Below are 27,472 nucleotides of genomic sequence, written 5' to 3'. Positions count from 1 at the left end.
CTGAAGATTGACAGCCCACCAAGAACAATTTGAAAGAGACAGGATTGCTGCTGTAAAGGCATGACACCAAACCACACAAATTGGATGGTAAGACTAGAGATTAACTTGTGAACTTGGCAGGAGTGGGTCGTATGACGAGAGCTGAAACATACAACTGGATCTTGGCTACGCCATTCCTCAAAGGAGACTAAAAAATCCTGAATTTTTAATTTATGCTTAATAACCATGGCTTTGTCTCTACAAAGTGTTTGTGATACATTTCTAAGCATTGCTAAATTAACTCTTACTGCACCAACTTAGTAGAAATCTGTTGTATCAGAAAGAGTTAATACATCCAAAGAGAGAGAAACACATTTAAGACTAACTTTCACAAGTTCCTGCTTAGCTAAGAATGAAACTAGAAAACTTTATTTTGAGTATTTTATGTTTCTGATGGTACAGAATCAACAGTTTAGGAAGCTTAATACGTATTTGCCAAGAGAAAAAGTCAGAATTCTCTTTTCAGGTCTACTTTCTTTTAACTTGTCTCATCTTTTTAAGCACCCCAGTAGTTTCAGAGACACACTTGAAGATAGAGCAGTTTCTGTTTTCATCACTTTTAACAATGGGTCTTTCTATCATTGTCAATGAATCAATATTCAGCCAGTGCTCCTGAGATGAAAAACCCCACCGGCAATTATCTTACAGAGTCACCATGATTACTAGGGTTATATGGTTTGGCTGTGCCCCCACCCTAATCTCATCTTGAATTCCCATGTGTTGTGGGAGGAACCCAGTGGGAGGTAACTGAATCATGGAGACAAGTCTTTCTTGTGCTGTTCTTATGATAGTGAATAAGTCTCATGAGATCTTACAGTTTTATAAAGAAGAGTCCCACTGCACAAGCGCTCTCTCTTTGCCTGCTGCCATCTATTTAAGATGTGACTTGCTCTTCCTTGCCTTCCACCATGATTGTGAGGCTTCCCCAGCCATGTGGAACTGTAAGTCCAATTAAATCTCTTCTTTTGTAAATTGCCCAGTCTTGGGTATGTCTTTTATCAGCAGCATGAAAATGGACTAATACAGTAAATTGGTACTAGGAATGGGATGCTGCTGAAAGATACCAAAAAACGTGGAAGCGACTTTGGAACTGGTTAACAGGCAAAGGTTAGAACAGGTTGGAGAGCTCAGAAGACAACAGGAAAATGTGGGAAAGTTTGGAACTCCCTAGAGATTTGTTGAATGCCTTTGACCAAAATGCTGATAATGATATGGACAATGAAATCCAGGCTGAGGTGGTCTCATATGGAGAAGATGAGGAACTTTTTGGGAACTGAGCAAAGGAGACTTTTGTTATGTTTTAGCAAAGAGACTGGCAGCATTTTGCCCCTGCCCTAGAGATTTGTGGAACTTTGAACTTGAGAGAAATGATTTAGGGTATCTGGCGGAAGAAATGTTTAAGCAGCAAAGCATTCAAAATGTGATATGGGTGCTGTTAAAAGCATTCAGTTTTATAAGGGAAGGAAAGCATAAAAGTTTGGAAAATTTGCAGCCTGACCATGCAATAGAAAAGAAAATCCCATTTTCTGAGGAAAAATTCAAGTGGGCTGCAGAAATTTGTGTAAGTAATGGGAAGCCAGATGTTAATTACCAAGACAATGAGGAAAATGTCTCCGGGGAATGTCAGAGACCTTTGCGGCAATCCTTCCCATCACAGGCCCAGAGGTTTAGGAGGAAAAACTGGTTTTGTGGGCTGGGCCCAGGGTCCCTCTGCTATGTACAGTCTAGGGACTTGGTGCCTTGCTTCCCAGCCACTCCAGCTATGACTAAAAGAGGCCAAGGTACAGCTCAGGCTGTTGCTTCAGAGGGTGCAAGCACCAAGTCTTGTCAGCTTCCACATGGTGTGGAGCCTGAGGGTGCACAGAAGTCAAGAATTGAGGTTTAGGAACCTCCGCTAGATTTCAGATGTATGGAAATGCCTGGATGCCCAGGCAAAAGTTTGCACAAGGGTGTGGCCCTCATGGAGAACCTCTACTAGGGCAGTGCAGAAGGGAAATGTGGGGTCACAGCCCCCACACAGAGTCCCTGTTGCAGCACCACCTAGTGGAGCTGTGAGAAGAGGGCCACCATCCTCCAGACCCCAGAATGGTAGATCTACTAAGACCTTGCACCATGCACCTAGAAAAGCCACAGACACTCAATGCCAGCCTGTGAAGGTAGCTGAGAGGGAGGCTGTACCCTGCAAAGCCACAGGGGCAGAGCTGCCCAATACGATGGGAACCCAGCTCTTGCATCAGCATGACCAGGATGAGAGACATGGGGTCAAAGGAGATCATTTTGGAGTTTTAAGATTTGACTGCCTCACTGGATTTCAGACTTGCATAGGGACTGTAGCCCCTTCATTTGGGCCAGTTTCTCCATTTGGAATGGCTGTATTAACCTAATGCCTGTACTCACATTGTATCTAGGATGTAACTAACTTGCTTCTGATTTTACAGGCTCATAGACAGAAGGGACTTGCCTTGTCTCTGATGAGATGTTGGACTGTGGACTTTTAAGTTAATGCTGAAATGAGTTACAACTTTGGGAGACTGTTGGGAAGGCATGATTGGTTTTGAAATGCGAGGACATGGGATTTTGGAGGCGCCAGGGATGGAATGATATGGTTTGGCTGTGTCCCCACCTAAATTTCATCTTGCATTTCCATGTGTTATGGGAAGGACCCAGTGGGAGGTGACTGAATCATGGGGACAAGTCTTTCCCATGCTGTTCTCGTTATAGTAAGTCTCACAAGATCTGATGGTTTTATAAAGAGGACTTCCCCTGCACAAGCTCTCTCTGCCTACTGCCATCCATTTAAGATGTGACTTGCTCTTTCTTGCCTTCCACCATGATTGTGAGGCTTCCCTAGCCACGGGGAACTGTAAGTCCAATTAAACCTCTTTCTTTTGTAAATTGCCCAGTCTCTGGTATATCTTTATCAGCAGCATGAACATGGACTAATACACTAGGTTACTGCATCTTCTAATCTCAACAAGACCACGGGGTAACAACTAATCTCAAGGCATTCACTGACCCAGATTATGATGGACATATAAAAGGCTGGAACTTTAAAACTATTTGATTCGTGTTGTCCGTAGTTAGTTATAACAGAAGCAAATGTTCTATGCAACTCCTTTTTTTTCCTCTACCACCCTCACTGTCTGACAGTAGCCCAAACCAACTCTACTGCAGAAGCATAGTGATTTGTCACATCCTAAAGTGAAAGGGATAGGAGGGATGGAAACTCATCTTCCTCTCACTAATAAAATGTCAAAGTCATCCAAAATTATGTATTGGTTCACTGTCATGGGAGATATTTAAAATGCTACTTTGGTAGATTCCCGAAGTACTGTATCACCTTTTGAGTTGACAATAGATTGCCAGAGTAGAAGAAGTGAAAGTCCCAAGTAGTTAATGTTTTCAGCTGCATTCTTTACGTAGGAAACCGTATACATTCCCCTGATTTAACTACCACCTATATGCTGATCATACTCAAATCTAACAATCAATGTACACTTTTCCTCTAAGCTCCAGATTTATAATTCCAACTACTCAGTGAAAAACCTTACCTGAATTTCCCTTAGGCAACTCAAACTAAATAGGTCTAAATTTGAACTTACTACCTTTTCCCAAACCCTGCCCTTTTCTTCCTTCCCCTTTCTCGTCTACCTTCTCACCCAAACCAGAAACCTAAAAGCCACCTTGACTTTTCTTTCATCTTCACTCCTAAATCTAATCAATCACAAGTGCTAGCACTTTCCTCAGTCCTCTGTGACCTACTGTTATCGCCAGGATCAGAACATCACTTGCTTGGACTATTATAGTGGCCTTCTAACTGATCTCTCTCCACCAGCCTTGGCCCCCTCAAGTCCATTCTCTACACTTCTGCCAGGATGATCTTTCTCAAATTTAAATCTAATTAGATCTGTCCTTAAAACTCTTCATGGCTCTCCACTGCTTATGGTCAGCATGGTGTATAAAGCTCTTCAGCAGATTCAGCAGTCTATCTACCTCCCCAGCCTTCTCTCTCTTCCCTTCCACTTCCATTGCAGTGTACATTCCAGCATTAGTTAATTTCTTGTAATTCTAGAGATACATCAAGTAGATTTTTGCATCCACACCTTTGCATGTCCTATGTCCTAGAGTTATCTACACCTTCATCTCAATTTCTTCTGCCCCACGACTGCCTGCTGAACTCCTTCCTCTACAACATCTAAAATCCTACTTGTAGGTCATCTCCCCCAATTCTAGACAAATGTAATCACCTCGTTTTCTATATTGCTTCCTATATCATAATACTTCTTATCCTTTCCTATATTACTATGCATGTATGCAAAATATAGAAGTAGCACATCAAAACCCTTATACATTATTGCAAAAACTTATTTACACTTCTGCCTCCCCTGGATTGTCACTCATTAAGGGCAGAGACCATTTGATATTCAATTTTATAAGCCCGATGCCTACCATAGCATCCGGCACACTTACACTCAGTAAGTATTGGCTATTCTTGAAGAGGATTCTAAAATTTATTCAACTACCTCCCCCCAAAATTGAGAGCCACTACACTCAAACTTGTGATTTATCCTGCAAAAATCACATAAACTGGTAATATCAACATAAGTATATCTTTGTCATATAGTCAGTCTGAAATTGGGATAGTTGAGATATCCTTTTTCTCTATAAGCCTTGTTTTGGTGCTTTTAGAAATCCAAAGGTCTTCATTCAGAAAAAATTTCAAAAACTATTTGTATAGCTCAAAATACCACAATTTCTTAGTACTATTAGATCCTTTCTGTGGAGAGGTTATATAGAGATGTCATAACTGGCCAGTGGCATTGGTATAAGAGCTGTGACACACACACACACACACACACACACACACACACACACACACACACAAACATTTACCTACATGTCCTATCTACTCCCTCAAGGAGACAGGAATGAGATCTGTGTCTTTTATATTTATTTTCCTGCACCATTCTTTACACACCATATGTTTAACAGATATGCAATCCCGTTTCTAATAATAATGGTGAAGTTGACAGGAAGCCTGTACTACTGGAAAGAATACTAGCCAGGAGCTAGGACCCCTGATGTGCTGTGATGAAATGTAAAAAAGAAAAGTCCCTCTCCACAGCCGGGCATGGTGGCTTACGCCTATAATCCCAGCACTTTGGGAGGCCAAGACAGGCGGATCACCTGAGGTCAGGAGTTCAAGACCAGCCCAGCCAACATGGTGAAACCTGTCTCTACTAAAAAATATTTAAAAATTAGCCAAGCATGGTGATGCATTCCTGTAATCCCAGCTACTCGGGAGGCTGAGGCAGGAGAATTGCTGGAACCCAGGAGGCAGAGGGTGCAGTGACCCGAGATTGCACCACCACTGCACTCTAGTCTGTGCAGTGGAGTAAGACTCCATCTCAAAAAAAAAAAAAAAAAAAAAGTCCCTTTCCTGACATACATATAAATGAGAAGTAATATGAGGAAGAAGTAGCAATTTTCAGGATCTATTACATGTCGGATGCTGATTTGGGCACTTGATGTGTAGTATTGAATTAAATTCTCATAAAATTCCAATGAGATAGGATCATTGTTTCTATTTTACAGGTGAGGGAACTAACTCAGAATCATTTGCCCAAGAACACAGAGCTCATAAGTAGCAGAGTCGGCATCTGTACCAGGCAAAAAGCCTACATTCTCAATTAGTGTCCTACACTGCGAGTGTTTTGTATGTCACATTCTAAAGAAGAAACTTAAAAACCGATAATCAAAATTTTATACATCTATTCCCACTGATCTTCAAATAACTGCATAATAGAAGGAACATTTTTTAAGATTATAGTTTAATAGTTGTGCAGCGTAAAAGCAGTGATGTAGAGGTCAGGAATGCCTCTAGCCCAATCCAATCTCTACTTTATATGAACTGTGTTTTCTTACTTTAGTTACTCCCTCAGCACATCAGTTTTTGCATCTGTGAAATAAAGAAAATGCTCCCTATTTTACAGGGTGACTATGAAGATGATACATGTACAACCCTTTATAAAGATTTGATAAACAACAATGCTGGCAAATTAACAGCAATAAAAGCTAACAAAAAACGTGTGAAAACAGAAAGTATGCTTACAGAAGCCAGTAATCTTCCATCTTCCTTCATAGCAAGGTAACGGTTAGCACACACTCCTTTGATAGACACAACTCCTCTCTCTTCTGCTTGAAGTTGTAATTTGACTGTAATGGGAAAAAAAAAAATTATCTTTGTAGAACCATAGAGGAAAGAGCCTTCTTCACAACATTTATGCAATATAAAGACAAAACACACCTAAGCAACAACTAATCCACTTGGGGGATTGGTGAGGTTGGGGGTATGGGTGACTGACAAGGAGCAGATGTCAACTAAACTGTATGAGAGAGGATGAGATGCAGAACTACCAGTGCACCAGTGCCTTGTGAGTCCCTTGTCACTCCTGTGTCACAGGGTGAGCAGAGAAGGGGGACATATGGAGAATTGTTTCCTTCGTTGGGCAGTTAGCTTTCAATTGCCCCCGTTAACTGTTTACATTTTTTAAAGTGAACATACTTTAAGGGTGCATAAAAGTACCCTCACCATGTGAGAATTCGCATGCTACTGCCTATGTTGAAACTATTTAAAAGTTATTTGCCAATTCCTCATGAACAAAACACAATCTAATAATTCACTGTTATAATTTGAGCTGTATTTTCTTGACTTTTTTTTCTTTTTTGAGTCGGAGTCTTGCCTCTGTCACCCAGGCTGGAGTGCAGTGGCACAATCACAGCTCACTGCAAGCTCTGCCTCCCAGGTTCCCACCATTCTCCTGCCTCAGTCTCCCAAGTAGCTGGGACTACAGGCGCCTGCCACCATACCTGGCTAATTTTTTGTATTTTTAGTAGAGACGGGGTTTCACCATGTTAGCCAGGATGGTCTCGATCTCCTGACCTCATGATCTACCCACCTCGGCCTCCCAAAGTGCTGGGATTACAGGCGTGAGCCACCGCGCCCAGCCCTATTTCCTTGACTTCTACACATCTTATTTCTAGCTTCCTCTTCAATGAAATATAGATGCATTTAGCTTTCTGTATGGGATTTTGATGTCTATTTTTTTGTGTGCAAATATCTATCTAGTGGAAACACAAAATGCTTATACTTAATTTGCTTATACAGCAAATGATTTTCATAAAATAAGTGTGATGAAAGATTTTCATAAAATAAGATCCTGAGAAAGATGACTTGTCACATTGCATTACCAATATTAAGCAGATTATAGAAAAAAATAATTATGACAATAATGCAATATGGACAAATAATTACATACTTAATTGAAATAAAAATGAAGTAAAGATTATTTTGCTATTCAGAGGCAGCATTCTCCTGCCTAGAACAATATTCCCCCAAATGTATTTTGGCTACCAGATGTTACATAAAAAACAGGTTCTGGCGTCAAATAATTTAGGAAAATCTTAGTTAAGCCAAGTTAACTCTTTATTACCAAACTTCTCAGAACTCTGCTTATCATAAGATAGGCAAGATAAATGTTTGTCCAACCTATTTTCATAGGTCATCCTATATACTATGGATATGTTTAGCATATTCTTGAGAGCAAGAGAAAAAAATGCAATTCTAGAAATCAGCATATTATCATTTGAATAACATTAGAAATATAAAATAAATATAATTTCCAGGTGTTAATAGGTAGCTAGAGAAATGGCATGAAAAAGCAACTTTTGAAAGTTTCTGAAGTAATTAACTTTGTTAGATATCATTATGTCATAGTAATTTATGTTTTAAAATTTTTCCTATCAAGACAGCAACAGACATGCAAAATGAAACATAATATCTGGGATTAGCTTTAAAATAAGCTAATAGATTATTTTAAATAATAGATAATAAATTTTTAATAAAGTGGATAGGATAAATAAGATTGACTTGTGTTAACAGTCATTAGAAGCACAGGATTTCATTATTCTAATCTCACTACTTTTATGAATGCTTAAGAATTTACAATTAAAAAAACAATCTTAGCATTTTGTTGAACATTTCATGTCTGAGTCTCCTCTGTGTGTCAGTTACCCCTGGATTCCAGAAAGCATTGCATCATTGAAGCCTGCAGTTACCCAAGTGAAATTCTTCTACAAAATCTTAAAAGATAATACGAAGTAAAAGGAGTGTAAGACGACATGAAACCCAAAAAAGAAGGGTATGAAGTCTTTTTTACAACATTATTGGAAAATGCAGAAAATAAGCTTTGTTTTTAATCAACATAACCAAACTTATCTTAATGAGTATGAGCAAATTATTGTATACAGCTCTAAAATGATTCAGATAAGCCATTTTAATGAAGAATGCATTTGCATCTCACTTTAACTCATAAGGGTGTACAAATGCCCATGAGGTAAGGCTGCATAATCAATTGCTATACTTTCTTTCTGTCCCTTATCAATGAACTCTAGCCCAGCTCTAGCCCACCGTCTCATAAATGTGTATTACTGGTCATAAGGGTGATTAGGGATATTCATGTATGGCCAGATCAGTACCAGTGACTCAATACTCAAAGTAAATATCATTCATTTACTCATTAACCTTTTGTAGACCTCAAGTATTCCACACTCGGGGACTGTTATTCATTAAACCACTAAGCAATAAGCATTAAATGTAGATTCTTGAAAAGTGTTTCCATTGGCATATAATTTTTAAAATATAAGTTTAAAAAATAACCAGAGTCTACAACAAGAAGTTGAGGAAGTCACAAAATCATAGATTTTCTATAAAAACTATCTGAGCTGAGATGCATAAAAAACCTAAATAAACTAAATTCAATATACAGATGATCTCTTCTCAAAAAAGAGATGCACAGCTACTTCATCTCCTAAATAAATTCGATATACAGATGATCTCTTCCAAAAAAAGAGATGCATAACTGCTTCATCTCTGATAGGAGGAGGAATAAACTTGCCAAAAATGGGACTATGAAGAAACCAGCTGAATTTTTAAGAAACTTTTATTAGCTGCTGATGTGAGGAAGTAGAATTCTGAAGAGCCCTGATCAAAGAGCAATTCCATATCCACCTGCCAGTTCTTTCCCACAGAGTTTCCACTCAGTGCACAAGTACCACACACCAAAGGCTAGGAACAGAACAGAAGGGCTAGAGATCCTCCTCAAGTACCCTGGGCCTTTGCAGACTACAAGGCAGCAGTCCACTGAAGGCTGGGAGCAGGTCAAATGGTTGAAAGCGATCCTTCTGAGAAGCACTGAGCTTTCACCAAAAACAAAGCCAATGACCAGCAGGATAAAGAAAGATCTTCCAAGATGTGGAAAGCCAGGAGTAGAGTTCAAGAGCAAGGTTAACTCCCCACCAATCCAAACATTCAGCAGCTGATTTACAAAGGCAAAATGGAATATTTTAAAACTACTCAATTCGATTAACCCAAGAAGGCAGAAAGGGAAAGACAGAAGGTAAAGGACAGAAAGGATAATTAGAAAAATAGCAAAATTTGATTCTGTCATCATGCTGCTATTTGGTTATTTTGCACACTAGCTGATGCAGTTTCTTCATAGTGTCTTTGGTCTTTATATTTTAGTGTGTTTTTGCAGTGACTAGTACTGGTTTTTCCTTTCCATATTTAGTGCTCCTTTCAGGAGCTCTTGTAAGGCAGGCCTGGTGGTGACAAAATCCCTCAGCATCTGCTTGTCTGGAAAGGATTTTATTTCTCCTTCGGTTTTGAAGGTTAGTGTGTCTGGATATGAAATTCTGAGTTGAAAATTTTTTTCTGTAAGAGTGTTGAATATTGGCCCCCAATCTCTTCAGGCTTATAGAGTTTCTGCTGAGAGGTCTGCTGTTAGTCTGATGGACTTCCCTTTGTAGGTGACCTGGCCTTTCTCTCTGGCTGCCCTAAACAGTTTTTCCTTCATTTCAACCTTGGAGAATCTGATGATTATGTGTCTTGGGGTTGATCTTCTTGTGGAGTATCTTGGTGATGTTCTCTGCATTTCCTGAATTTGTATGTTGGCCTGTCTTGCTAGGTTGGGGAAGTTCTCCTGGATAATATCCCGAAGTGTGTTTTCCAGCTTGTTTCTATTCTCCCTGTCTTCTTCTGGTACTCTAGTCAATAGTAGGTTTGGTCTTTTTATGAAGTCCCATATTTCTTGGAGGTTTTTTTCATTCCTTTACATTCTTTTTTCTCTAGTCTTGTCTTCATGCCTTATTTCAGCAAGATGGTCTTCAAATTCTGATATCCTTTCTTCTATTTGGTTGATTTGGATGTTGATACTTGTGTGTGCTTCACGAAGTTCTCATGCTGTGTTTTTCAACTCCATCAGGTCATTTACGTTCCTCTCTAAACTGGTATTCTAGTTAACAATTCCTCTAACCTTTCATAAAGGTTCTTAGTGTCTTTGCATTGGGTTAGAACATGTTCCTTTTAGCTCAGTGTAGTTTTTTATTACCCATCTTCTGAAGCCTGCTTCCGTCAATTCGTCCAACTGATCCTCCGTCCAATTTTGCACCCTTGATGGAGAGACATTGCGATCATTTGGAGGAGAAGAGGCACTTTGGCCTTTTGGGTTTTCAGTATTTTTCCGTTGATTCTTTCTCATCTTTGTGAGTTCGTCTAGTTTCATTCTTTGAGGCTGCTGACCCTTGGATGGGGTTTTTGTGGGGGCTTTTTTGTTGTTGATGATGCTGTTGTTGCTTTCTGCTTATTATTGTTTTTTTCTGTCAATGGTCAGGTCCCTCTTCTACAGGGCTGCTGCAGTTTGCTGGCAATTCACTTCAGGCCCTATTCTATCTGATTTGCTTCTGCACCTGGAGATGTCACTCAAGGAGGTTGGAGAACAGCAAAGATGGGTGTGTGCTTCTTCTCTGGCCTCTGACCTTGAGGAGCACCATCCTGATGCCAGTAGGATCACTCCTGTATAGGGTGTTTGACAACCCCTGTTGGAGGGTCTCACCCAGTTGGGTGGCACGGGTAATAGGACCAGTTTAATGAAGCACTTTCTCTCTTGGTGGAGGGGGTGTGCCTCTTAGAGACCTACAAAGAGACTTAGACTCCTATGAAATAATAGTGGGAGACTTTAATGCCCTACTGTCAATATTAGATCAATGAGACAGAAAATTAATAAGTATATTCAGGACTTGAACTCAGCTCTGGATCAAGTGGACCTAGTAGACCTCTATAGAACGCTCTACCCCAAATCAACAGAATATACATTCTTCTCAGTACCACATGGCACTTATTCTAAAATCGACCACATATTTGGAAGTAAAACATTCCTCAGCAAATGCAAAAGAACTGAAATCATAACAAATAGTCTCTCAAAACACGGTGCAATCAAATTAGAACTCAGGATTAAGAAACTCACTCAAAACCGCACAATTACATGGAAATTGAACAACCTGCTCCTGAATGACTCCTGGGTAAATAATGAAATTATAGCAGAAATGAAGAAGTTATTTGAAAACGAGAACAAAGAGACAATGTACCAGAATTTCTGGGGCACAGCTAAAGCAGTATTAAGAGGGAAATTTATAGCACTAAATGCCCACTTCAGAAAGCTTGAAAGATCTCAAAGCAACACCCTAACATCACAATTAAAAGAGCCAGAGAGGAAACAACAAACTAATCCAAAAGCTAGCAGAAAACAAGAAATACCTAAGATCATAGAAGAACTGAAAGAAATAGAGACAAGAAAAACCCTCCAAAAAAATCCATGAATCCAGGAGATGGTTTTTTGAAAAGATTAACAAAATAGACCGCCAGCTAGACTAACAAACAAGAAAAGAGAGAAGAATTAAATAGACACAATGATAAAGGGGAGATCACCACTCACCCCACAGAAGTAGAAACTATCATCAGAGAATACAATAAATACTTCTACGCAAATAAACTAAAAGAAATTGATAAATTCCTGGACACATACACCCTCCCAAGGCTAAACCAGGAAGAAGAATCCCTAAATAGACCAATAACAAGCTCTGAAATTGAGGCAGTAATTAATAGCCTACCAACCAAAACAAGCCCAGGACCAGACGAATTCACAGCTGAATTCTACCAGAAATACAAAGAGGAGCTGGTACCATTTCTTCTGAAACTATTCCAAACAATTGAAAAGGAGGGACTCCTCCCTAATTCATTTTATGAGGCCAGCATCATCCTGATACCAAACCAAGAAGAGACAGAACAAAGAAAACTTCAGGCCAACATCCCTGATGAACATTGATGTGAAAATCCTCAATAAAATACTGGCAAACAGAATTCAGCAACACATGAAAAAACTTATCCACCACGATCAAGTCGACTTCATCCCTGGGATGCAAGGCTGTTTCAACATACATAAATCAATAAATGTAATCCATCACATAAACAGAACCAAAGACAAAAACCACATGATGATCTCAATAGATGCAGAAAAGGCCTTCGATAAAATTCAACACCCCTTCATGCTAAAAACTCTCAATAAACTAGGTGTTGATGGAACATATCTCAAAATAGTAAGAGCTATTTATGACAAACCCACAGCCAATATCATATTGAATGGGCAAAAGCTGGAAGCATTCCCTTTGAAAACCGGCACAAGGCAAGGATGCCTCTTACCACTCCTACTCAACATAGTATTGGAAGTTCTGGCCAGGGAAATCAGGCAAGAGAAAGAAAGGGTATTCAAATAGAAAGAGAGGAAGTCAAATTGTCTCTGTTTGCAGATGACATGATTGTATATTTAGAAAACCCCATCGTCTCTGCCCAAAAACTTCTTAAACTGACAAGCAACTTCAGCAAATTCTCGGGATACAAAATCAATGTGGAAAAATCACAAGCATTCCTTTACACCAATAGACAAGCAGAGAGCCAAATCATGAATAAACTCCCATTCACAACCGTTACAAAGAGAATAAAATACCTAGGAATATAGCTAACAAGTGATGTGAAGGACCTCTTCAAGGAGAACTATAAACCACTGCTCAAGGAAATAAGAGAGAATGCAAACAAATGGGAAAATATTCCATCCTCAAGGATAGGAAGAATCAAGATAGTGAAAATGGACATACTGCCCAAAGTAATTGGTAGATTCAATGCTATTCCCATCAAACTACCATTCACATTCTTTACAGAATTAGAAAAAACTATTTTAAATTTCATATGGAATGAAAGAAGACCCCGTATAGCCAAGACAATACTAAGCAAAAAGAACAAAGCTGGAGGCATCACACTACCTGACTTCAAACTATACTACAAGGCTGCAATAACCAAAACAACATGGTACTGGTACTAAAACAGATATATAGACCAATGGAGCACAGCAGAGACCTCAGAAATAATACCACACATCCACATCCATCTCATCTTTGGCAAACCTGCTAAAAACAAGCAACGGGGAAGAGATCTCATATTTGATAAATGGTGCTGGGAAAACTGGCTAGCCATATGCAGAAAACTGACCCCTTTCTTATACCTTATACAAAAATTAACTCAAGATGGATTAAAGACTTAAATGTAAAACCCAAAACCATAAAAACCCTAGAAGAAAACCTAGGCAATACCATTCAGGACATAGGCCAGGGCAAAGACTTCATGACTAAAACAACAAAAGCAATTACAACAAAAGCCAAAATTGACAAATGGGATCTAATTAAACTAAAGAGCTTCTGCACAGCAAAAGAAACTATCAGCAGAGTGAATAGGCAATCTACAGAATGGGAGAAAATTTCTGCAATCTACCCATCTAACAAAGGTCTAATTTCCAGAATTTATAAGAAACTTAAACAAATTTACAAGAAAAAAACAAACAACTCCATTAAAAAGTGGGCAAAGAATATGAACAGACACTTCTCAAAAGACGACATTTACATGGCCAGCAAACATAAGAAAAAAAGCTCAACATTACTGATCATCAGAGAAACGCAAATCAAAACCATGATGAGATAACATCTCACACCAGTCAGAATGGCAAAAGTCAGGAAACAATAGATGCTGGCAAGGCTGTGAAGAAATAGAAACACTTTTACACTGCTGGTGGGAATGTAAATCAGTTCAACCATTGTTGAAGACAGTGTGGCAATTCAAGGACTAGAACCAGAAATACCATCTGACCCAGCAATCCCATTACTGGGTATATACCCAAAGGATTATAAATCATTCTACTATAAAGACACATACACATGTGTGTTTACTGCAGCACTATTTACAATAGCAAAGACATGGAACCAACCAAAATGCCCATCAATAATAGACTGGATCAAGAAAATGTGGTACACATACACCATGGAATGTCATGCAGCCATAAAAAGGAATGAGATCATGTCCTTTGCAGGGACATGGATGAAGCTGGAAGCCATCATCCTCAGCAAACTAACACAGGAACAGAAAACCAAATACTGCATGTTCTCACTCATAGGTGGGAGCTGAACAATAAGAACACATGGACACAGAGTGGGGAACAACACACACCAGGGCCTGTTGTGGGGTGGGGAGCGAGGGGAGGGAACTAAGAGGATGGGTCAATGGATGCAGCAAACCAGTATGGCACACATATACCTATGTAACAAACGTGCACATTCTGCACATGTATCCCATTTTTTAGAAGAAATTAAAAAAAAAAAAAAAAGAAAAACAGTAAAATGGTAGATTTAAACCAACCATATTAATAATAACACTGAATATATATGCTCAACACACCACTATAAGGAAACAATTGTCAACAAGATGAAAAAACAAAACCTAACTATGTTGTTTACAAGAAAAGCACCTTAAATACAAATATACAGGCAGGTTGACAGTAAAATTGTTGAAAAAATAGGTAAAATGCAGACCTTAAGTATAAGAAAGCTGATCTAGCTATATTAATATCTGACAATATGGCCTTGAAGGCAAGAAGTATAACCAGAGATAAACAAGGTCATCATAATCATCTTAAATATTTAGCAGCTAATAATAGAACTCTAAAATATCTCAAGCAAAAACTGACAAGAGAATAAATCATTAAGAAAATGGAAGGTGTGAACAGCATTACCAATCGTGATTTAAATGATACTGTTTTTTAGATAAGTAAGTTTTATTTATCTAAGACTTCATCCCCCTAATATAGTCATTTTAAAAACTATGTTCCAAAAAATTAACTGTGGCTGGGCACGGAGGCTCACACCTGTAATTCCAGCACTTCGGGAGGCCTTGGCAGGCAGATCACTTGAGCCCAGGGTTTGACCAGCCTGGACAACAAAGTGAAACCCTGTCTCTAAAAAATTTTTTAAAATATATATTTTTAACGGAAAAAAATTAACTCTCCCAGCTTGGGAAGCAATCTATGGCAATTTGCCTACAGGCCTTAAATTGTTCAAATCAATTAACTCCATCTGAGAAATTCCTTTTCCAAAGACACCATAATACTAAGTAATATAGAAGGCACTTATTCTGAACTGTTGGTACCCATGGTTCCTTTGTTTGTTTTATCGATTATAGCCTTATTGAGGTATAATTCACATGCCATGCAATTCACCCATTTAAAACATGCATTCAATTCAATGTGCTTTACTATAATAATAGCATTGTGCAACCATCACAATCAATTATAGAACATTTTCATCACCCTACATTCTTTAGCAGTCACTTTCCATGTCCCTAATACCACTCATCCCAACCCTGGGCAACCTGTCTCTATAGATTTGTCTATTCCGGACATTTCATATAAACAAAATGTGACTTGCCTCCTTCACTCAGAATAATGTTTTAAAGGTTTATGCATGTTGTAGCATGTATCAGTACTTCATTACTTTTTATTGCCAAATAATAGTCCGTTGTATAGACAGACTGATTCATCCATTCAGCAGCTGATGGATATTTGAACTGTTTTTACTTTTTGGCTACATAACATAAATAACATTGCTATGAACATTCATATACAAGATTTTGTGTAGACATACATTTTCTTTTTTGGGGAGTGTATACCGAGGAGTCAAATTACTGGGTCATATGGTAACTCTATGTTTAATCATTTGTGGAATTGTCAGACTGTTTTCCAATGCAACTTTACATTCTCATCAGCAATATATGAGTTCCAATTATTCCACATCCAGGCCAACACTTGTTATGGCCTGTTTTTGTTTCTGAATTATAGGCATCCTAGTTGACTGTGAAGTAATATCTCACTGTGATTCCGATTTGCATTTCTTGGATGGGTAATGATGTTGAGCATCTTTTCATGTGCTTATTGGCTATTTGATTACCTTCTTTGAAGAAATGTCTATTTAGATCTTTGATTCATTTTTAGATTATCTTTTTATTATTGAGTTGAGTTAATTATATGTTCTAGATACAAATCCCTTTCAGACATATGATATGAGAATATTTTCTCCCATCCTGTGGGGTATCTTTTCACTTTCTTGATGTTGTCCTTTGAAGCATAAACACTTTAAATTTTCATAAAGTCCAATTTATCAATGTTCTTCTTTTGTTGCTTGTACTTTTAGTGTCATATCTAAGAAATCATTGCCTAATCTAGGGTCATGAAAGTTTACACCTGTGCTTTCCTCTAAGTTTTAGTTTTACCCCTTCTATTTAGGTTTTAATACATTTTGAGTTAATTTTTGTGTGTGGTATGTTGGCACAACTTCATTCTTTTGCATGCAGATATGCCCAAATCGACACTTAAAGATCGCTACACCCAACACATTCCCAAGAATAAATTATATGCTTGACCATAAAACAAGCCTCAATACATTTGAAATGACTGAAATCATATGACATATTAAAGTAGAAATCTGTTAACAATATGATATCTGGAAAATCCCCAAATATTTGGAAATCAAGCAATGCATTTCCAAATAAAACACAGAGAAGGCCAGGTGTAGTGGTTCATGCCTGTAATCTCAGTATTTTGAGAGATGGGTGAATTGCTTGAGGTCAGGAGTTCGAGGCCAGCCTGGCCTACATGGCAAAACCCCATTCTACAAAAAATACAAAAAATTAGCCATGCACGGTGGCATGCACCTGTAATCCCAGCTACCTAGAAGGCTGAGGTATGAGAATTGCTTGGGCCTGGGAGGCAGAGATTGCAGTCAGCTGAAATAGCATGAATATACTCCAGCTTGGATGACAGAGTGAGAACCTGTCTCAACAACAAGAACAAAACAAACAAACAAACAACAGAGAAAATAAATCTCAAAGAAATTTAGAAAATATTTCTAGTTGTATGATAATGAAAATTCAGCATGTCTAAAGGGAAAATTACGCTTTAAATATTTGTATTAGAAAAACAAAACGTAAAAAATCTACACTTCTACATTATGACCTAGAAAAATAAGAGCAAATTAAACCCAAAGTAATAGCACAGGGAATATTTAGCATGTAAAAATTGTACATTTGAATATGTACAGATTAGTAGAAAACAGTCCCAAAGAGTTACCAATTATTTGGGGATAATGAGACAAAAATGCTCTTTTACTTCCACATGCATTTTGATATTTAAATTTTTTTCTCAGTTGTGCATGTTACTTTTATAATAAGCATGTAACAATGTTTGCATTGTTAAAACTTTAAAACAATCTAGAATGTAATACCAACTGTGTGACATATTAAACAGGACTGAAAATAAGCACATTCATGAGTTCAAGGAGGGAGACAGAATTTCTCAATTAAAAAGGGAGTTAACATTGTTACATCCCATATGTAACAATGTTAGCATTGTTAGAACTTTAAAGCAATCTAGAATAAAATACCAACCGTGGGTCATATTAAACATGACTGAAAATAACACACATTCATGAGTTCAAGGAGGGAGAATTTCTCAATTATAAAGGGAGTTTGGAGACATATCACCCAAAAGGGGTATGTGAACGTTGTTTGACTTCTGATTAGAATAAACCAACTGTAAAGAAAATATGAGACCATCAGGAAAATTTTAACACTAACTGGATATTTTATGCCTTAAGAGAACTTTAAAAATGTTAGCATGAGAAGAGAACTGTGATTATTTTTAAAGTCCTTATCTTTCAGAGATACATATTAATCATTTATTATCTAATATACACTAATGCCCACAATCACTTATGTAAGAATTTATGTCATTTTTGTGTGTGTGTGTTTTGTTTTTTTTCTTTTTGAGACAGGGCCTTGCTGTGTTGTCCAGGCTGGTCTTAAACTGTGGGCTCACAGTATCCTCCTGCCTCGGCCTCCCAAAGTGCTGGGATTACAGGTGTGTGCCACCACACCCAGCCTTATGTAGTTTCTGAATAAAACATTTTTTAAATGATCTGATGAAATGACATGATATCTACGGCATACTTCAAAACAATCCAGTGGAGGGGAGGGGTAAAAAGAGCTAGGGTGGTATAGATGAAATAAGATTGGTCATGTGGTGGTAATTGCTGAAGTTGGGTGATGGCTACATGGGGTTCATTATCCTGGTCTGTTTTTATATATATTTGAAACTTTCCCTAATAAAAACTTCTTATTGTTATAAAAGAACAAAAGGTAACCAAAGGCAGTTCACCAGGTAATCAGAGTTAAGCTGGGGTAATGATACATAAAAGGGTTTAAAAACTGTGTTAATGCTCCACATAAAGCCCGCAAGATGCTTTGCTGATTCCATACAATGTGAAGTCTCAGCCAGTACAGGATACTCGACAGTCCAGTCCAGTGAAGTTAAATCTGGTTACACTCAGGTTAGCTGTTTTGTTGTCACCGTTCCATTTTGGACTTCATGGGGAGGAAAGGTACAATAAAATAATCATTCTTGAGATTTAGAAGACTCTTAATAAGCAAAACCACTGAACCTTATGACACAGCAAAGGCAGAAACTAAAGACATACCTCATTTTCTATGGTTAAGGTCTTCTTAAAGGAGTGGTTTTAAATATTAAGTACTTTAAGGCAAGAAATGAAAGGAATTGTATTAAATTTCCACATAAAAAGTAGAGTAAAATTTTCCACACTTTCCAGGAAATGAAATAATATAACAGAAAAGCTAGCAAAAATTTGTTCTGAAAAATGGAGGATGACTTGATCAACTCTTCTGAAGCATAAAAATGATCCAGTCCTTTCTAGGCCTAATGAGGGGAGCTGTCATCTTCTCTCTAGTTTCTGGATATGATAAAATACTAATTTACATTGTTATATAAATGTTAAAACCCCTGGTTTTCACATTACATAAAATCCCTACTTTAATACTTCAACTTTTTTGGTTATAAACTTGAAAATTTTCTGCCATAGTTATCAAAAAGTGACAAAAAGTAATGCAAGATATCTTCTCCATGATAATCATATGAAGCTTGCCTCCTGAAAAGTACTTAATAAATACTGTAAAATAGGATATTCCTTTTCATTGTATAAAATGGACATTCCTTTTTTGGGGGGGTAGAGGGGGGTGGTGGTGGTGGAGTCTTGCTCTGTCGCCCAGGCCAGAGTGCAGTGTGGTGTGACCTCGGCTCATTGCAACCTCCACCTGCTGGGTTCAAGCAATTCTCCTGCCTCAGCCTCCCAAGTAGCTGGGACTACAGGTACACGCTGCCATGCCCGGCTAATTTTTGTATTTTAGTAGAGACAGGGTTTCACCATATTGCCCAGGCTGGTGCAAACTCCTGAGCTCAAGCAATCCACCCACCTCAGCCTCCCAAAGTGCTGGGATTACAGGCATGAGCCACCGCGTCCAGTCAGGACATTCCTTTATATTCTATGAAAACACTCCTGGCTGGGTGCAGTGGCTCACACCTGTAATCCCAGCACTTTGAGAGGCCAAGGTGGGAGGACTGCTTGAGCCGAGGACTTTGAGACCACCCTGGACAAAACAGGGAGACCCCCATATCTACAAAAAATTAAAAAATTACCCAGGTATAGTGGCCATGCACCTGCAGTCCTAACTACTTGGGGGGCTGAGGCAAGAGGATTCCAAGGCCGACACTGTACTCCAACCTGGGCAACAGAGTGAGACCCTATTTCAAAAAAGAGGAGGGAGCATATTAAAATTTTAAAAAATATTCCTTTTGGCTGGGCACGGTGGCTCATGCCTGTAATCCCAGCATTTTGGGAGGCTGAGGTGGGTAGATCATGAGGTCAGGAGATCGAGACCATCCTGGCTAACACAGTGAAACCCCATCTCTACTAAAAATACAAAAAAATTAGCTGGGTGTGGTGGTGGGCGCCTGTAGTCCCAGCTACTCGGGAGGCTGAGGCAGGAGAATTGCTTGATCCCAGGAGGCTGAGGTTGCAGTAGGCCGAGATTGCACCACTGCACTCCAGCCTGGGTGACAGAGTGAGACTCCCATCTCTCTCTCTCTCTCTCTATATATATATATGTATATTATACACACACACATATATATCTGTGTGTGTGTGTATATATATATATATTGCTTTTGGTGTATACAAAGTACCTATTAATATGAGACGGAGCTCTTATATTTTTGCTTCCTCCACTCAGAGTAATTTTGTATCATACATGTCTGTCCCCCACCAACTGATGGTGAGCTTTTTGAGGGTAGGGAACTGTACTTTATCCATCTCTGTATCCCTAGCAGTGGCACACTGCCCAACACACAACAGAATTGAGTGAATGTTAAATGAAAGTACCTCAGGGAAAAGAATGACAGGTAAGATGGTGAATGAGATATTGTGAAAAAATGTCCCAGTATTAAGTCCCTCACAATGCTAAAGCATGAAGAAAATGCAAGGTTTACAGAGGCCAAAATTAGGAAAAAGAAAAGCAGAAATTCAGAAAGAAAATCAAAAGATGCAGTGTGATTTTTTTTTAATGTATCAACTTAGCTAGGCTGCAGTCCCCAGTAATTCAGTGAAACACTAATCTATGTGTTGCTGTGAAGGTACTTTGTAAATGTGATTAAAGTCCACAATCAATTGACTTTGAGTAAGAAGATTATTCTTGAAAATGGTGAAGGCTTGTTTCAATCAATTGAAAGGCCTTCTGAGCAGAGCTGAAGCTTCCCAGCAGAAATTCTGCCTGTGGACAGCCACTTCAGCCTATGCCAGAGAATTCTAGCCTGCCAGTTCTGCCAGCCTGCCTATGGATCTCGGACTTGCCTCACCAGCCCCCACTATGGTGTAAGCCAACTCCTTCCAATACATCTCTAAATATATATATTTTTTAAAAAAGAAAAAGAAAGAATTGCAGCCATGTGATTGGTGTCATACTGGAGTTCTATACAGGTGCTAGGAGACTACAGAATAGGACATATCTACTATTAAATGAAAAGGCTGGGAATATTTCTAGGAGGGGTGAGTTTTGAGCTAAGTTTTGGAGTATAGATAGAAGATAACCACATGAACAAGGTATTGGCAAGGGAGAGACAAGAGAGAATGATATTCTGGGTAGAATGTCATTCCAGGACTGAGGCATGAAACAGCCATGCCTGTTCTAAACACTCAAGTCCTAGACACCTTGAGCAATCAGCAAAACCCAGGCTGAGAAACTCCATAGATCAAACAACCCAATTTCTTTAGCAAGTAATTGCAAGGGAGAAAAAAGGATGGAAGGAAGACATGACAAGAAAACAGCTAAAAATTCATTTATTTTCAAAGGCCACAGTAAAGTAGATATTTTAGAATACCTATTTCGATGATTAAAACTATTGAGTAAAATAAAGAAGTGACTGAAGTAAGTCTACACTTTCATTGGGGAAGCCAGGCTATGATAGAGACAGGGCATAGAAGGCTTCTGAGGTGGTTGGCAAAGTTTCATTTTTTGACCTGAGCGACAGTTATAAGAATGGTCACATAGGAATAATTCTCTAAAGTACAAGTTTTTTAATGTGATGTTCTGTGTTTGTATTTTACATTTTTATAATTTTTTTAAAGGCTGTGCTAAAAGACCTTTCTAAATTGGACTTTAGACACTGCCTTAACCTGGCCCATTTTAACAAGCTGTAGGTGACTTCCTAGAGTCAGTTTTTGGATGCGTGGAAGTCAACAATTTTGGTAAACATAGACTTCTGGTAGCTTTCTAATGTTGATATTAAATCTAGTAAGACCTGAACTTAGACAAATAAAGAGTATGTTATCCAAGCTTTAAATTCAATTTTTTAAAATGTTGCCACATAAAAGCAAAAGCTCTAAACCACAAAATTGAAGAATCTCATCATAAAGCAAAATCTTAGTGGTCACTTAGCCTTATCATCACACAATTACATCTTAAATCACATCTACAATATCCGTGACAAACAACGGTCCAACTTTGACTTGAAAACCTTCAGCAAAGGGGAATTGACACAATCTTTCTAAAATGACTTAGACATGTCAGCAAAGGAATAGAAACTCTGATCACCATAAGTAAATCACTCAGATGTTCAAAGTGCTCAGATCATTGGCACTCAACACATTAAACAGTAGGACCAAAAAGCCAAATTATTATTTCAACATTACCACCGTTGCTTAAAATATTTTAGAACTCCTATTTGGGAACATCTTCCACAATCCACATCATTTTCTTTTGTATATGCCCCAGGATAAGAAATCTTAAAATCATACAATACCAATTTATCAGCAGTATAAAGGATCACCCAGTACACTTACCCTATTTAGAAATAAGGAAGCTGATATTTAGAGAGATTTGTTCCTGGTGAAAAAGTATGGTTTTCAGAAACAGACAAGTAAGTGTTTCCACAAATGGTGAATACATTCGCTCATTCATTCAATTAACATTTATGGGTAACAGCTATGTGCCAGGTACTGCGCTAAGCAATAGGAAGCCCAAAGGAAAATATAACGTTGGTCTTTAGCCTTAAAGAACATACAGCATGGTTGAGGGGATGAGGACTGGTACACGGATAACTAAAGCTCAATACTGTAAGTGCCATGAGAAAAATATACACAGGCTACTTTGAGAGCACTCAGCCTGAATACAGAGGTTTCCTGGAAGCAGTGACAAATGATTGGAGACTGAAAGAATTAGCAAGAGTTAGTCAGGAGGCCGGGCGCGGTGGCTCAAGCCTGTAATCCCAGCACTTTGGGAGGCCGAGACGGGCGGATCACGAGGTCAGGAGATCGAGACCATCCTGGCTAACACAGTGAAACCCCGTCTCTACTAAAAACACAAAAAACTAGCCGGGCGAGGTGGCGGGCGCCTGTAGTCCCCGCTACTCGGGAGGCTGAGGCAGGAGAATGGCGTAAACCCGGGAGGCGGAGCTTGCAGTGAGCTGAGATCCGGCCACTGCACTCCAGCCCGGGCGACAGAGCAAGACTCCGTCTCAAAAAAAAAAAAAAAAAAAAGAGTTAGTCAGGAAAAGAAAGAATGGGAACAAAAAGAAAGCATCTTATATAACTTCCAAAGGAGAAAGGGAGAGAAAGCCTAGCACATCTAAGGAACTTCCAGCAGTTAAGTAGCATGGAGTGTATGGGTATGTATGTGTGTGTTGTGGAAATGGGTATGGGGGACTAAATGAGGCTGGAGAGACCAGAGGCTCTGAATACTATGTTAAGGAGTTTGGTAGTGTGAAATAGCATGAAAGAATGACAGCTTTTAATGAAACAGTGGGGACAAAGGACAGAATCCAAGGAAGCATCAACTGTGGGAGTGGACAGAAGGTAATAAATATGGGAGACATGAAGGAAGCAGGATTCACAGGGGCTATGAGGAGAAGGACGGGAGGGAGGTAAAAAGGGGCAAAAAGGAAGGAGAGAAGAGGAAGGGAGGAAAGAATAAAGGGAAGAGTTCAGAAATAGGTCCCAGGTTTTTCTGTCTTGGGTAACTGGGAGGTTGTTGGAGCAGCAGGAGGGGAAAGTTGGCAAGAGAAGACAATGATATATATGTTCCCTTTAGACATAGTGAAATTGCAATGCCTGTGGAAAATCCAGACAGAGATGTCCAGAAAACAGTCCACTATACGAATCCGGAGTTCAAAAAAGGAATATGTTAGAAACAGAGGTAATAATCAGAGCTAACAGTGGCTGCCTTGGGAGTGCAGGCTGCGCCTAACCCTTACTGGGAGATGTAAAGTGGCTGGGATCTTCTCAAAAGTGCATATCCAGCACAGATTAAAGGGCAAAGGACATAATCCAAGGAAGCACCAACATTTATCGGAGAAGTACAGGATGTAGAGCAAGAAGAGCCTGGATGGAGTGGTCAGTTCGAGCTAGTACAGGAAGATATGTATACGCACACCTAATACCTACACACACACAATACTTGGAAACTAAGCTATCTAATAGTTATTATTTGCAGATAGTACCATTTTCTCCATTAAAAATCAAAGGACTAAATGCACCATGATATTCTGGATTGGATCTCGGAACAGAAAAAGGACATAGTGGAAAAAGTGGCGAAATCCAAATAAATCTATACTTTAGAACCAGCATTGTAACCAGTATCAATTTCTTAGTTTTGACAAAGGTGCCACAGTTATGTAAGAAGTAAGGCCGGGTGCAGTGGCTCATACCTGTAGTCCTAGCACTTTGGGAGGCCAAGGTGGGTGGACTGCTTGAAGCCAGGAGTTTGAGACCAGCCTGGCCAACATGGAGAGACCCTGTCTCTACAAAAAGTACAAAAAATTAGCCAGGCGTGGTGGCACATGCCTGTAATCCCAGGTACTTGGGGAGACTGAGGCATGAGAATCACTGGAGCCTGGGAGGTGGAGGTTGCAGTGAACCATGATTTGGCCACTGCTCTTCGGCCTGGGTGACACAGCAAGATCTTGTCTCAAAATAAGAAAAAAAAAAAGTTAACCTTAGGGAAACCTAGGTGAAGGGTATACAGGAACTCTGGAAAGTCTTTGTAAATCTTCTATAGATCTAAAATTACTCCAAAATAAGTTTTTTTAAAGTTAGGAGAACATACAGATGAACTATTGAAATTAATTCAGCAACTTGCTTGGTACAAGAATATATAAAAAATTCAGTTTCTCTACACCCACAACAAATTATTAGAACTGGAAATTATTTTTTTAAAAAAGATAACATTTACAATGATAACAAATGGTATCTAGGACTTTTATGGAGAAAACTGTAAAACTTTATTGAAAGTCATTTTTAAAAGACTTAAAAGGGGAGCTATGCATGTTTACAGATGGGAAAACTCGATATAAGTAAGATGTCATTTCCAACCCACCCAAATAGTTTACGAATTTAATGAAACCCCACAAGAGTGGTCAGACGTAGGAAACCAGGAGCTAGAAACCAAATGCAGACAGGATCTCAAGTGGGACCTTCACGAAGACCTTCAGTATCAAATGGTACCAAAAATGACAGGTAATATAAGAGTGAGAAGTATTCACTAGATTAACCACAGTAAGAATTTGGGAATAGTAAATGCGAACAACTCCTTCAAGAAGTTTGTGAAGTAAACCACAGATGTTAAACTGTAGTACTCAGAATAAATAACATGGTGTCAAATGCATGAATTTTGGAGTCAGACCTGGATTCAAAATCAGCCTTCATCTCCAAGTAACTGAACCTATCTTCTCACCTGTACTATGGGAAATAGTTGCTATAGATCTTTGTGTGTGTGTATGTATACATATGTACACACCCATATATAAACTTTTAGTATATAGCATTCAAATATGTTGGCTTCCCACCCTGTCTGCTTTGTTTTGAGATTCAGGAAATTATATATTTTTAGGAATCCTTATATTTTATCAAAGATGAGAATATCCAGAAGAGAGCACATATGAAAGTGACTGAGGCATATTTTTAAAGTATGTTACTTATGCTTATATAATGTCTTACCATAGTGAGCCCAGTTCTTTACCTACAGAATAAATAAATTTTTAGTTTTATATTTCCCAGAGAAATACTGCAAAAAAGACTAAGACCTTATACAATTTCTCAATCTATTATTCTATTCATTCATTCAATAATTGATATTGGTGCCTCTTATGTGTCGAGAAACTATTCTAGGAGCTAGAAATACAACATGACAAAGATCTACAAAGTCTCTACCCTCATGGGGCTTAGTGGCAATTGCATAATTTTTCATTAGCTGGGCCAGCGTTAATATTATTTCTCACTTAAGCAATTTGAAACCCAAGCAAACTGAAAGTCTCAATTTAGCATACTAAGATAATCAGAAAGCAGTTGTCTAATACATATTTCAAGGCTCACTATATTCGTCTATAGAGAACAAGTACTTACATAACCTGACATCTTCAGCTCAGAACACAGTGCTCACATTTTAACTTCTGGCTGATTCAAAACACCTATTTTATTTAAAATTGGTTGATAGAGTGTGTTTGCTTTCCAATAGAATTACGTTTTGGTGTCCAAAAATAACTGAGCCAGGTTTCGTAGTCTCCTTGGATCTAAAATTCACCAGTAACCGCAAACTGAATTCCAAGGTATAACCACTGGTTTTTTTTCTTCCATCAGCCATCATCCAATACAACGCTGAAGACCAGGCACTGAAAACCTTTTAATGCATAGATAACTGACAAAGGAGGCTAGGTAACAAAAGGAACTAACTTGGCCAGGCACAGTGGCTCACACTTATAACCCTAGCACTTTGAGAGGCTAAGGTGGGTGGATTGCCTAAGCTCAGGAGTTCAAGACCACTCTGGGCAACAGGATGAAACCCTGTCTCTACTAAAATACAAAAAATTAGCCAGGCATGGCAGTGTGCGCCTGTAGTCCCAGCTACTCAGGAGGCTGAGGCAGGAGAAGCACTTGAACCTGGGAGGTGGAAGTTGCAGTGAGCCAAGACCAGGCCACCACACTCCAGCCTGGGCAATGACAGAGCAAGACTCCGTCTCCAAAAAACAAAGAGAAAGAAAAAAAAGGAACTCATTTGCTGAAAACGAAAAACTTTACATCTTCATACATGTATATGGAGTACCCATGATAATAATCAGATAAATTACAGGATCAGATACAAATATGACTAACACGTTCACACTGCCCCCTCACTAAACTTTCTTTTTTCACTATTTTATTTTGCATATCATCCCAGAAGTCTAAAACCACACATTCCGTTCTCTTCACAATTCAACTGGCTAATTAAAGTTTATAAACAAGAACATTAGATACCCAGATAGTTCATTAAAATTCTTAGCAACTCCTCAGCTAGCAAACAAGGTTAAAATTGGGCATAATATGAAAGAAAGAAAACTGAAAGAAAGGAAGGGAGCTAGCTTAGAAATCCATGCATTCCTTCATTATTACCCAATCAGGACGTGGCTTTATGAGTCCATTAAATCTTTCTGTGCCTCAACTCTTATAGCCATAAAGTAAAAATTGTTTTTATTATGAAACTTAAGATTGTAGATGATAACAAAATAATTAAAACAATTTAATTAAAAATAAGTGCAACATACAATGTCTGAAATACTAAATCTCTTGCCAAAATTTTACTTCTAAGCCATACCATTTAACTTATGCAATTTAAAAAATTTTTAAATGTACAGCTGATTTATGCCAAAGGCAGGCTGTTACAAACTATTTCAATCCATACAAACTTACAATTTCCTCCAATATCTTATGTACTGGCTTTATTACCTCATGTTCT

The 27,472-nt window shown here is 38.6% G+C and overlaps 1 protein-coding gene across 3 annotated transcripts in view; it reads right to left on the bottom strand.

Annotated features, from left to right (window-relative positions):
* The window catches only part of FGF2 (fibroblast growth factor 2), a 72,420-nt gene that overhangs the window by 14,975 nt on the left and 29,973 nt on the right, over window positions 1–27,472 (bottom strand). For all 3 annotated transcript variants that reach the window (XM_073017616.1, XM_008000539.3, XM_037991626.2), the window contains one exon: window positions 6,152–6,255. In XM_073017616.1, coding sequence (XP_072873717.1) covers window positions 6,152–6,255 — 104 coding nt within the window. The remainder of the gene's footprint in view (window positions 1–6,151; window positions 6,256–27,472) is intronic.

This window comes from Chlorocebus sabaeus, chromosome 7, assembly GCF_047675955.1.
Source record: "Chlorocebus sabaeus isolate Y175 chromosome 7, mChlSab1.0.hap1, whole genome shotgun sequence".
NCBI lineage: Eukaryota > Metazoa > Chordata > Mammalia > Primates > Cercopithecidae > Chlorocebus > Chlorocebus sabaeus.
Note: the sequence above shows the minus strand (reverse complement) of the source record. Positions and strands in the feature narration are given on the sequence as shown.